Source organism: Bombus huntii, chromosome 18, assembly GCF_024542735.1.
Source record: "Bombus huntii isolate Logan2020A chromosome 18, iyBomHunt1.1, whole genome shotgun sequence".
Taxonomy (NCBI): Eukaryota; Metazoa; Arthropoda; class Insecta; order Hymenoptera; family Apidae; genus Bombus; species Bombus huntii.
This window is the reverse complement of record NC_066255.1, coordinates 5,112,118-5,125,012: the sequence shown is the minus strand read 5'-3', so window position 1 is coordinate 5,125,012 and position 12,895 is coordinate 5,112,118. Positions and strand designations below refer to the sequence as shown.

The window sequence follows — 12,895 nt, the reverse complement described above, 5'->3', positions numbered from 1 at the left end:
AATATCTTCAATAGTTTGTTAAAATAGTTTGGTAGCATCGAAACTTTAAGAAGAGATTAATTTCTTTCTTTATAGCGGTTTCTTTATCTTTAATTTTTTATAACAAAAGATTTACAGAAAGTGATTAACAAGCCGGATAATAAATTGTATATACTTATGATGAATTTTTTACTAATTATTTGCTTTCATATAATTCTTGTATGTTCGTGTCATACGTTAGTTTCAATACTGAATCAAATACCTAAAACCAGATTATCTTTATTTATCTAAAGTATTGTAACATCATTTTATTATCTCTTTACGTTACTCAAGTGTAACGCACCGATTTTGATAAAATTTCATAGATACAGAATATAGTAAAAAATATAGTGATGACAATGCACGAATTTTGTATCTTTGAACGAGAAACAACAGATTTTTAAAAGGTCTATTATGTGTTTACGTCGAGTATACATTTAAACTCAGAAAATGGATAAATTAAAATTTTGATTTTTCCCTATTCAACGAATATATTTGAATTATTATCGAAATTTGCTTACACGAATTATATTTTCCAGCGGGAAAACAAAACTTTGCAATTTAATTTAGTGTTATTCTAAATAAGAAATATTTAATAAACATATATCATTACTTCTAGTGTAATAAAAATTCTCATCCCAAGGGTGGTCTGTATTGTTGCATTCTATAGTAAGCGGCGCACACGGTGGTCATTTGCCATAATTGACCTGGATTTATACAAAGATGCTATAATGCACACCGCCTATTGACATCAGTTCTCTGTCTTGAATAAATTCCCACATACTTATATTATAAAAATTCTATTATACAAATTAAATTATACAAATATTTTTGCTATGGTATGTGTCTACTAAGTTTCATCAAAATCGGTATGTCACACTTGAGTGATCTTCAGTATTTCATGACGATTTTCTTCAGAACGAAAGTTCATGTATTTTTATCGCGCTCATACATGTTGTTATTAGAATGCAAACAGTTGCAATAGTTTCAGAAGTTCTGTTTCTTAATTTTACTTAATTTTAATGAAACAAAGAAACTATTTATTTTTGTGTAGACTATCAAAAACTCACAAACTTATACAGCAAGTATCTCGCATGATCAATTGCTGTTTGTCTTTCTTTTTCCTACACATTTCTTTCTATTTTTTATATTAAGGATTTCAATTTCCGCGCAATATATCATATACTCAGAGTTGATGTGTTTAGACGATAAAATCAACCTGTTAAATAATTTATTTTTATACTTAATGTTAAATTGTTTTAGTAAACTAAATCGTTCAACATTTTTATGTGGAAATATGTGGACTATTATAATTTTTCACATTTAACAACTTGTAAAGATATTAGGAAGACACAGTAATTTAAGTTTATTAAGCAAAACATAAAACACTAGATCTTTCTATGAATTCGATGAAATTAATGTGAAATTCTTGATTAGAATACGTTGATATTCAAAATTAGAGCATGATCTGTAATTTATTATGATACGCGACATTTGATCAGTCTTCTAAAAATTGAGAGGTATGAAATTTTGAACAATACGTTTCCCTTTCATTTTTTTCTCTAATTTCTCTTCTTATCAGAATTCTTTCAGTTGGTAATTCCTTCAACTGCAAATCACGAAAAACCGAGGTAAACGTTATTGTTATTATCGTTAGTCGTGAACACATGTTGTATTTTATTTCATTTTACAAATAACTCGGACACATGTGTATTTATTTCTCTTGTTCATCCGTAACCATTCCATCTTTTTCGCTCGTATCCTTTTTTTGATTTTCCTCTTCGATTTTTATAAATGGCGTCACTGTCAATTTCTGCAATTCTTGCGCATTTTGCTTGTTTGACTTACCATACTTATTCCATGGTTGTTCTTTCGATGTTCCAAAGATCAAGCATATAACAGTCCCGACGATAGAATTAACAGCAGCTATGATGAAAACTAATCGCCATTGCGATACAGTTTGCTGAAAAAAATAATGTAAATGATAAAACGATATTTCAAATAATGTTATTTTTTAATATAATGTGTATATATTGGTCTGTAATATAAATCTGTCTGTTTGTATAATGGTATGTTCTACGAAATTTTAAACAGTTTCAAATTACAAATTTACACATTATTTCTTACTATATTATTCCATATTATAATGTTTATACAATGTTGTAATTTGTTGTAAAATGTTATATAAATATTATAATAAGGAATAGCACCGTTTTAATTTTCAAAATAATGTCATTTTACATTTAGCATTGATTTTTTAGTTTTATATACTTTTACATAGTATTTCTATTGGGTAAGTATCGTTTTTTAAAAATATTTATCCATATATACTGGATCGAAAAAGTTTCCATACAATGGAATCTTTTTTAATGTTAGTAACTTTATTATTTTTATAAATTATAATTCCTTAGAAAAAAACGTTTACAAATCTATTGTAGAATTGGAATAAATTAATTACGAAATTCTAGTCTGGTGTATGGAAACAATATTAATTTGTATTTAATTTGATAATTTTCAACGAACCAAAGGCATTTTGCTGTAAGTAAAGAGTGTTTACAGGCAATTAACACTTAGCCAACTGAATAGGGAGATCTCCCCTTTGTGAAGCACATAGCTGCATGACCGAACGGGGAGATCTCCCTTTTTGACGTCTTTTCGTTTTTTGTTGTTGTTGTTATATGTTGTTAGTTATTGTTTACCTGGAATTGTTCCCAATTAATTGCGCCACTTTTACTGCTTTTATAAAGTACAGTATATAATAAAATACACCAATTTAGCGGTGTTAAATTTTATTAAAAAGTTACACTATCAGTTATGACTAAATAAAATTATAATGGAACGATACCACGCTGTAAAAAAATATTAAACTGCATTATGAATTTTTAATTTCACGTTCAAGTCGTGTTATTTATCTTTACTCATCTTTGATGTTTTCAATTTTACCTATATTTATTTATACTTTTAATACATACTTCTAATTTGGTGTTTTCTATAAACAATATGTGGAGTCGTTAAATAAAATCATTACCGCAAATATAATTAATCACTTAAATAATTTCTAGACTTCTTTGTTTTTCAAGTAGTGAACATTTGGAAATATGATACTTGGAAAAATGCGCGATGGAAACGTATAGCTCGCTGTGGCGCGCGTGCTTGGCTAAGTGTTAACCCTTTGCACTGCGAATTTTATGTCAATTTCGTTACCAGCAGTTCCCAGCGCTTTTAAGTGTTTTATTTGAAATTTACTTTAACTAAAAAATAGGAGAATTTAAATAAATAGTCAGCGCCAGCTGGTAGCGCGCGCCAGAAATGCACACAGTATACGTGGTTGCTGTATACATGTTTTCCTAAGTCTTAAATAACAATAATCCTTGTAAGAACCGTGTATGAAATACCGTCTCACTGTCAATGGATTTAACAGATTTTTTAGCACGAAACAGTATACGATCGTTTGGATGTTTGAAATATATTGCGTAAAACGTTTTGATATTGTTTCAACAATGAGTAACTTTTAAGAAGTGATTAATCCAATATATCAATAAAATCAACAGAAAATGTTCTGCCGATAACGAAAAAATATATTATTGACTGCAGATGGCACTGATATATTCCCGATATATGGGCTACCGAACCCAGGATTCGTCGCGTGGTCGCCGCCTATAGGCGCTTATAAGCGGCACTCGAAGCGAAAGTAATTTTTTAGTGTATGATATATCTTGAAACAATTTTCAGGATCCAATTCTGCTTTTCTTTCGCACGTTTCACAAAAAAAAGGTGGACATGAAAGAATGTCGAGTGGGATTCGACAAAAGAGCTGCTGAGATAAAAACTGATGTCGAGTCACACTCCACATAGCAGTGCAAAGGGTTAAGATAATCGTATTTCGAAACAACTATGTATATGTATTAAGTTAATTAAAGTAAGAACCGAGAAAGTTTAATTTTAACAAGAATCATAAATTTTAAATGTTTTAAAAATAAAAGCAATATATGATATCAAGTTCTGATAAAAGCTTTCTGAAAGATAGAAAAGAAATGATATATGAACAAGTTTTGTTCAGTTTAGGAAGAAATAGAGCTCTACGATGTTGACAATTTTCTAAAACTGTCGAGAATCATGTTAATTCGCAATTTAGTACGGAAGTTGTACTTTAATTTATGTTATTGCTTGATCATGAATACAATTCTAAATGTTATAAAAAAAGAACGATAAAAAATTGCAAAGATATACCTGTTAATGAAAAATGTATCAAAATATGCGTTATCATGTATCTTATCATTATATTTGTCATTATGTTTTATCTCAAAGCGTAAAAAATGAAAATGAAATCATTCAGCTCACAAATACCTTTGACTATAACAGAATTGATTCTTTCGTTCATTCTTTTCGCATTATCACTGTTCATATTGACATATACTCTAGCAATTTTTTGTGTTTATATCTTTCCATATTGAAGTTAGTTAAATATTTGAAAAGTATTAGAATTTAAGCATCGTAATATCTGATCATTAATAAAAAAGTAATTATTAAAATTTTATGATTTAAAATTTCATATGAATCATATTCTCTTATGTCGGAATTTAATTTAAAGAAAATGTAAACATGTGTGCAATTGTTAGGTAACTTTTGAAACTAGCTTATTGAGTATGGATTAGTTGAGATAAAATCTCGAATGCTGCATGGATTATTATATCCATGCTGTTGCAAAGGACTAACCTATATTCATATAAAGCAAAATAGAAAATTACTTTATATTCATACTTACATTATTGTTCGTCAAAATACCAACTACTGCTGGTGAAATGAATCCAGAGGCTATTACTATCATTCCGCAAAATCCAAGAAGAATACTAGCATAATTCGGACTCAAATCCACAAAAGTGGCCAAGGGACCAGCGGATATCGCACCAGTTACAGCTGTTCCCGCCATCACGAAGACCACCGCGAGCGTCGGATGACACCCGCTATAGCCCAAAGCCAAGATGAAAATCCCGTGCAAACCAGTACATACGAACAAAGCCAGTTTTCTAACGTTGGTTAAACTCATTTTGTTGGTACGTATGAGCCAGTCGCTCATGATCGAGTAATAATACGAGAAAATCATTCTTAGTATATGCGGCGCTCCAGACAAAAGTCCAGTCTGCAAACAAATTTTCATTATTGATTAGTAAACTGCCGAGCAAGTTTAAATAATAACAAGTAGAGGTTTATTTGATTTTTTAACTAATCTAAATATTGAATACGTTACTGAATGAGAAATCTATGCAAATCAATCTCATTTTGTAGCTGACAGACAAAAATTAATAACAATATATATATATATATATATAAATATAGCAAATAATTGTCTTTTTGGCTTTGCTATCACAAGATACGTAATAGAGATTCCTCTCTATATATGTATTAAGTTGTCTGAAAAGTTTCTTTCGTTCTATAAGGAAATAATAGACGCACAACGTTTTTTGTTTTATATTATTTTGTCGAATTACGTACGATCCATTTTATTTTGTTGAGATAAACACCGCGACATTTCACAAACTTGGTTTCACGTTTGTATGAAGGTGCACTGTTGTAAAAAACAGTTTTTTCTCTGAAACTGAATCTTTCAATCGTTCACTCAGAACCACTACTTATATCTTATACGTTGTATTGAGCAAGACATTATTTAGAATATTATAGCAAGATAATTATTTAGAAATGTAGCCTCTTCACCGATTTCAATGATCTTGAAACATGTTGTCAAGGCCATCATCCTCAACAACTTTTTTCTATACATGCAATCGCCGCTCAGTTTTAGTCTCCAAGATATTTGCGACAAACTTTTCTTAAATTTATCTTACGGTTACGGTCTTACACGCTTAATGGTGATCATATTCCTATTAATATAACCTAACCTACACAATAAAGGTGAAAAATTAATGGGTTATAGATTGCACTAAATTTATGTGTAGCAGTTAATGCTATCGTAGAGATTTCAATGTTATTGAAATCTGCGATGAAGCCACACTACTAAATAATTACTTGCTGTTTTCGACTACTGAAGAGAATTAAAGGGAATTGATAAAAAAAAATTGTTCATTTTCAATAAGATAACGTTAGACCTCATATACTGATGAAGAGTGCACTCAAAGTAGTGGAGTTTAGTTGAAATTTTCAATTTTACCCTCTAGCCTTGTTCCAGAAATGGGACATTTTAAAGATTTATTTTTGTTGATATTATCGTATTTCGCGAAGGAATTCATTTTCAAAAAATCGAAAGGAACAGTGGTTATGTTATTGAAAATTAAAGTAATAGTTCTATAAATATGAAATCTACATTTTATGTCATACTTTATAAAATTATCACAAAATTTTAATAGAATTGTAATAAATAAATAAACTATTTACGAAATTATGTTTCAGAGGATATGTTTTTACCGCGTTGATATTCCATCCGTGAATGAAGTTAAAGTAAGTTGGAGCTTGAGTCATTAGGGTGAGAAAGCCCCACGCTCCGCTCCAGTGAGCTGCGATTGTAACCCAAACTGGACCAGATGTCAGTATATGTTTCCAAGGTATAACAGTTTGTTTTTCGTCGATCGAACTACCAAGATGTTCCAAAATATATTTTTTCTCTTCGTCAGATATTCGAGGATGTTGCTGAGGTGAGTCGTGTATGAGGAATAGCCAGAAACAGTACCTTGGAATTATTTCTTATGTCAAGATCTGTTTTTTGTAGTATAAAGAATATTACAGTATAGTATAAAGTATAGTATAGTGTAGTATAAAGAATGTTGTATATTTTGGTAAGATTATCCTTTCAGATTAACCACCATTTTTTACTCATTTTTGATAATCCACTAAAAAAATGTTTTGAGCAAAAGTTAGTCAATTTCTTATACACTACACATTTGAATATTAAAAATGTCCAAGAACTTTCTTTTTCAATAAAATCAGAAGCTGACGTTAAAGCAAATTTGACGACTACTATGCTATGATCTTACCAAATAACTCCAAGTAATGATGTTATATAAAATGCAGTGCCCCAACCGAATGTACTACTAACAACTGCGCAAAGGGGATAAGTTATAGCAGCACCGACAGAACTACCTGAAAAGTGACATATTTAAAAATCTGTCGTAGGGCCGAATCATTAGCAGTTTTTTCTCTTAAGAAATGACTTCAGTCGTTATGATGCGAGTAATTAAGAATTAAAACGTTGAGAGTACAGGTGGATTAGTCCCACTACACAATATACTTGATAATTTGTCGTCTACAATAAATGTGAGCACAAATTAGTGTAACAAGTAATTTTGTTATAGTAGCTAGATCTGATTTGGAAGAAACGAATGTCTTCATTTTTGTATGATTAATACAGTTTATTAGAATAAACGAATACCCTAATCTCACATTCAGAAAGATGTGGTTTAGTCCACTTTTCCTCTCAATGTCTCAATTATGATCATAAGAAAGACCACTTTATATTTCGTAACTAAAATTAGTTAATACTAGAATTATATGATTACAAAGAAATCACAGTATACCTGAAAGACAATAGTTGCTCGTATTAGGAAAAATCGAGAATGTAGAATGACAAATTTCAATAGGAAAATGGTCGAAAAATATCGACATATTTTTGTGCTAACAAAAATCAGGATTCTAGATTCTATATATCAGAATCTGGTATATAGACAATTAACTTTTAACGTACATATAAACTTGAATTAGTTAACTTTCACTGCAATTGTCTTTTTTGCTATATTACCAAGATAACAAAATTTAGTGCGTCAGTTTTAAGTTCAATGCATTTTTTCTGACAGAAGCCTCAAATCCTTTTGATATTTCATTATTTTAAAATAAGCGTTAAAATTTAGAAAACATTTCTACTGTAGATAACAGACGTTCCTATCATTTCATAATCAAACACTTAAAATATATTTATGTGTATAATATAATAATTATTATGTTACACTAAAATATCATAAAATATTGCAGATATTTTATGCAAATTGTCTGTTAGAAATATACATATATAGTAATATGTACAATTATTATATATAATTATTAAATATACATATAGATAAGTGCATATATGTATTATGACATTGCAGATACTTTACCCAAATAGGAACTAACAAATTTGCTTCTCTCATTCTGAGGAATCCATTTGGCGGTCATGTCATGCATAGAAGGCCATACAACACCCTAAATAAATAATTTTAATCGAAAACTGTCTGAATATTTTTCGTTTGAACAACAACGATAGTTTTATAGATAATACTCACAATTAAATTTAGACTATTACTGAAATATTTTATTTTAATTATAATATTACCCATTTTTATTTCATCGAGTTTTAATGCTTTTGTTGACTTACCGCGACCAGGCCTTGGAGAACCCGTAGTGTCACAAGAGCATAAAGGTGGTGATGGGTCATAAACGGAATAAAGAAGCCAAGAATCGCTGTTAAGAGATTTCCTAAGCCGTAAACAAGTTTTGTACCATAACGTCTTGCTAGAAGCCCTCCAGGAAGTTGCGATGTCCAATGCAACCAGTAGTAAGCTCCCAAAGCTAAACCTTGCTGATGCTCGGTCCATGCAAATCGATCATCGTCCTGAAACAATATTCAAACCCAGAAATATCATTAGTACATTTTTTATTATTTAATTTGTACTTTACAATTTGTCCAGCTGGACATTTGGTAAATTTTTCTAACTTAAATTTGTCAACACAATTTACATTTATTGAATTAAAGGATTATATTATCTATATAAATATGAGTTATAAAATTAGTTCATTTTCATAAAATAACTTTGTGGATTTTTGAAATTAATTTTTCAATAATGAAATCTTAAATGAAACGAATTTGTTTTCTTAATATGCCTTTAAATAAAAAATGGCTTAATTTTAGATTAAGTACATATATGTTTCTATATATACGTATATTTTTAATAGTAGTAACTTATTTTCAAATAGATGAACAAATGATACTTTCAAATCACAAAATCAACAGGTATCAATTTATCAATTAAAAAGTGATAAACATCTTTACACAAAATATTTCAAGTTTTAAGGTAAACTATTTAAGTATTTGTTCTATCTTAACGTTAAAAGATTTTATTTTATTTTACGACATCAAATGAAAGAATATATGAAAACTTGCTTTTATAATATTTAAACATATTTTTTAAAATATTCGAAAATGTTAAGCCAGACCGAAAATAATTCGACACTACAGAAGCTTGTTTAAGTATATGAACATGAAAATGTTAAAAGATGAGTTTTGAAATATATAATAATCATCGGAAAATGATGAAATTACAATTACAATTATTATTATACAGAAAAAGTATAAAAATATACGTACAATAGTATCTCGCTTCGAGTGTGATGTAGCAGATATTGTAGTCTCAAGTGTGTTGTTACTATCGTCTGTTTTATTGTATAACCGTAGATTTTCGATGTCACATTGAGAATTTGTTGCCAGCTTTGGACGAGGTATTACCATCGCTACTATCGTCAGATTCAAGTTGATCCGCAGCATATAATTTATAGCGAAACCGCAGAAAACAAGATACCAAAGCACGTCCCGGCATGATATCAGTTCTTTTTCTAAAATGCATTTAAGTTATTTGAACACATTCATGTATAATAAAATATAGTTGGTATTGATTTTTTATAATAGAATTGGATAATTATTATTTTAAAATTAATTTGAATCGACTGAAATACAAATTTTAATAAAGTACAGTATCTACATATACATGTATATACATACAATGCAATTCTTTTACTTTGAAACTTTCGATTTCATTTGTTTTATTGCCACACCTGTTTCTGCTATGCAAAAGAATTTATTAATACCAATAACATGTAACTCACTAACAGTATTATTTCACTAACAGTACTTTTCACTAACAGATTTCACTAATAGTATTAACTGAATTGTGCTAAAGGACGCTGGTTTTATCGATCGAGATTATCAAGGAGATGATTCATTGTCTAAAATTTTGTATTCAAGCTATTGAAACTATTTTCAAGAACTACAAAAATATAATAAATTATAATTACCTAATAGTATGTATGGTCTCTTAATCTGAATCTTATCGAAAAATCTGATTGATGATTAAAAAGATGAATTAAATAGAAAACATAGGAAAGTTTGTCCAACTCGAATAAAAAATAAAGAATATATAAAATAATAATATTGAAAATGACAACGTGAGTTCGCGCTCGCCATCCATATGCAGATGCACTAGTTACAATAAATAGTAACTAGAAGATAGTTCTAGATACAATCGATAGATTTAATCGATAGGTTTAAGATGTTCTTTTGTTTTTATCCCTAGAAAGTGCAATAAATGTGACTTATAATATTCTTTCTTTCCCTAAAGTGACTAATTTCAAAAAATAATGTATCAATTGAATACACATGATTCTCATAAATACACTGTAATTATATACATATATCTAATTAAATGAAAATGTTGCGGACCTGAAAACACAAAGCTCTTTGCATATAACGAATGTAGATGTAGATCATTTTTTATTTATAACATGACATCGATTCCACCACGTTGCGATTTTACTTTCCGATTACTACAATAAAATACGTTATTAATTAAAAAGTCAAACAACTTAATAATTAGTGTAATAAAATAATATAAAATCAAATAATAATAATAAAGTCAATCGAACAGATATTTACATTAATTACAAAAGCTGTAATCTCAAATTTATATGACTGAAGTTAATGATCATTCTCTTCAGTACAGTTGCATTCATGTGCAATTTCAATTACTGATACTCAGCAATCTTCGCGTGGAATCGTGCATTTTCCTTTTTAAAAGAAAATTTTACTTACTATTGGCCATTTCGTCGATTTCTTTCCCTCACAGGTTACGATACCCCGCCAGTTAAATCGAACGAAGAAATTACGCACACGCGATGTCTTCCGCGAATAAAGTTTCTTAAAGAAAAATCTTAAAGATCATTAACGTCTTTATTCTACGTTTAATTGATAAAAGCAAGCTTTATTCTGTATCAATGTCGAAACGATACAAAGATAGTCGAACGTTTCTTGGAATCGTGTTGAGGTATACCGTTTTCTGTGAAAATACCTATAATTCCATTGATTTTATAGGAAGTCTCGCGTCACGATGTTTATTCATAGGAATATTGTCCTTTGACAGATTTTGTTAAACGTTTCGTGTATCTCTAAGTGTGTGTTAATCAGCTAGTGTCGCGGAGTATACTGCATGATTGTTCTTCGGCTATAATCACGCGTACCCTGAGGAATCTTTCTGCGAACCTCCACCCATGCAAAAGTAGTAGATAACGAAAGTTACGCTCTGTTCCGTACGTTTAAAATCCAAGCTTATTCGTTTCTTTGTCTCGTTATTCGACGAGGCTTGTGTCTGACTACGCTCGTTATTTATTGATCGTTAATTTATTTATTGATAGAGCATGCCTGTAAATCGGTCATTCCACGAGATATCTGTCCATTTCTTGAGTACACGATTTTAGACCGGACTTTTGTGTAGAGAACTGAGTAAATTTAGAGTAACGTCGCTAGCTTACAATAATATTTTCATAATTTATAGATATTCAATAAAAAATATTATATTACTGTTATGCATGGAAATATAGTACGGAAAAGAGAAACAGAGCTTGTTCTACTTATTATGTTTTAAAAATGATTGAACGCTAATTAAGTTCCAGATTTAGTAATGGAGATTGAATGTTGCATATTTATATACTGTGTTCTCTTATATTATTATAATTTATGGTAATAACAGTGTATCTGAAATTATAATCATATATTTCACAATTATTTTATTATATTTGAATACGATTGCATGTATCGCTCTATGTATACGGGATGGTTGGTAACTGGCGGTACAAGTGGAAAGGGGGTGATTCTAGGCGAAAAAAGAAGTCGAAAATATAGAATAAAATTTTTTTTTTTTTATTTTTCCATCGAGACAACGATCTACAGTGAGATCCGTTATAACGAGACGCGATAAAGTGCACGCGTACCGAGCGAAAATTCAAAGTCGATTTTCTCGAAAACAAAGCCTCGAACGAAAAATTTGTATTCTATATTTTCGACTTCTTTTTTCGCCTAGAATCACCCCCTTTCCGCTTGTACCACCAGTTACCAACCACCCTGTATATTTAAATGATTATTATAATTCATAACGCATATTACGTATAAATTAAGTATCATAGGAATATAAGTTTTTAAATTATACGTAATTTATTGATATAAATGATCAATATTTTTTAAATATTATTCTTATTATACAAATCAACGAGAATCGATCATACGTTTCAAAAGCATGATTTCTTCAAAATTACTGTTTTCTTGTAAAAATAATTTATAATAATACATATATGCATTTCATTTTATAATTGAGCAACTATCATGTCAAATTTATTTATGATTTACTTAAAATGTTAGAAGATTGACTTATAGTATGAACATTTAATGTAATGTAATGTAAAATTTTCATATTTATCAATATATTCATTCAACCATTTCGAAGTATTACGTATTTCGAGTTTTATAAATTGTAAATAATATTCTCATTTCATAAAATTTTATAATATTTCTTTTGTTTTATGAAATTTTCATGTCTGGGTATTGTTATTCGAAATTAAAATATATTATATTATGTGATTTTATATTATATCATGTATTAAACCTGTATACATACATTTTGATATTTCTGACGTGTATCAGATGTTATACTTTGCGAATCTTTTTCCACAGTTTTCCACAAGAAAAAATCCAGTGTCTCGACATTTAATAATTTGGGATCAAAGAATCAACCCTCAATACCTTGTTCTATAATGAATAATTGTTCAAAATAATGTTCATTTAACGTAATATCGT

General features: G+C 29.2%; 2 protein-coding genes across 5 annotated transcripts in view; one reads left to right on the top strand and one right to left on the bottom strand.

Moving 5' to 3' along the window:
• The window catches only part of LOC126875500 (uncharacterized), a 555,738-nt gene that overhangs the window by 208,892 nt on the left and 333,951 nt on the right, over positions 1–12,895 (top strand). The window lies entirely within an intron of this gene.
• Positions 809–12,235, bottom strand: LOC126875494 (sialin). The gene is made up of 8 exons (XM_050638443.1): positions 10,862–12,235; positions 9,365–9,609; positions 8,375–8,611; positions 8,118–8,202; positions 7,002–7,107; positions 6,436–6,697; positions 4,784–5,158; positions 809–1,981 (listed from the first exon to the last, which is right to left on the bottom strand). The coding sequence occupies exons 1-8, from the start codon at positions 10,869–10,871 to the stop codon at positions 1,733–1,735; spliced, it is 1,569 nt and encodes a 522-aa protein (XP_050494400.1). The 5' UTR covers positions 10,872–12,235; the 3' UTR covers positions 809–1,732.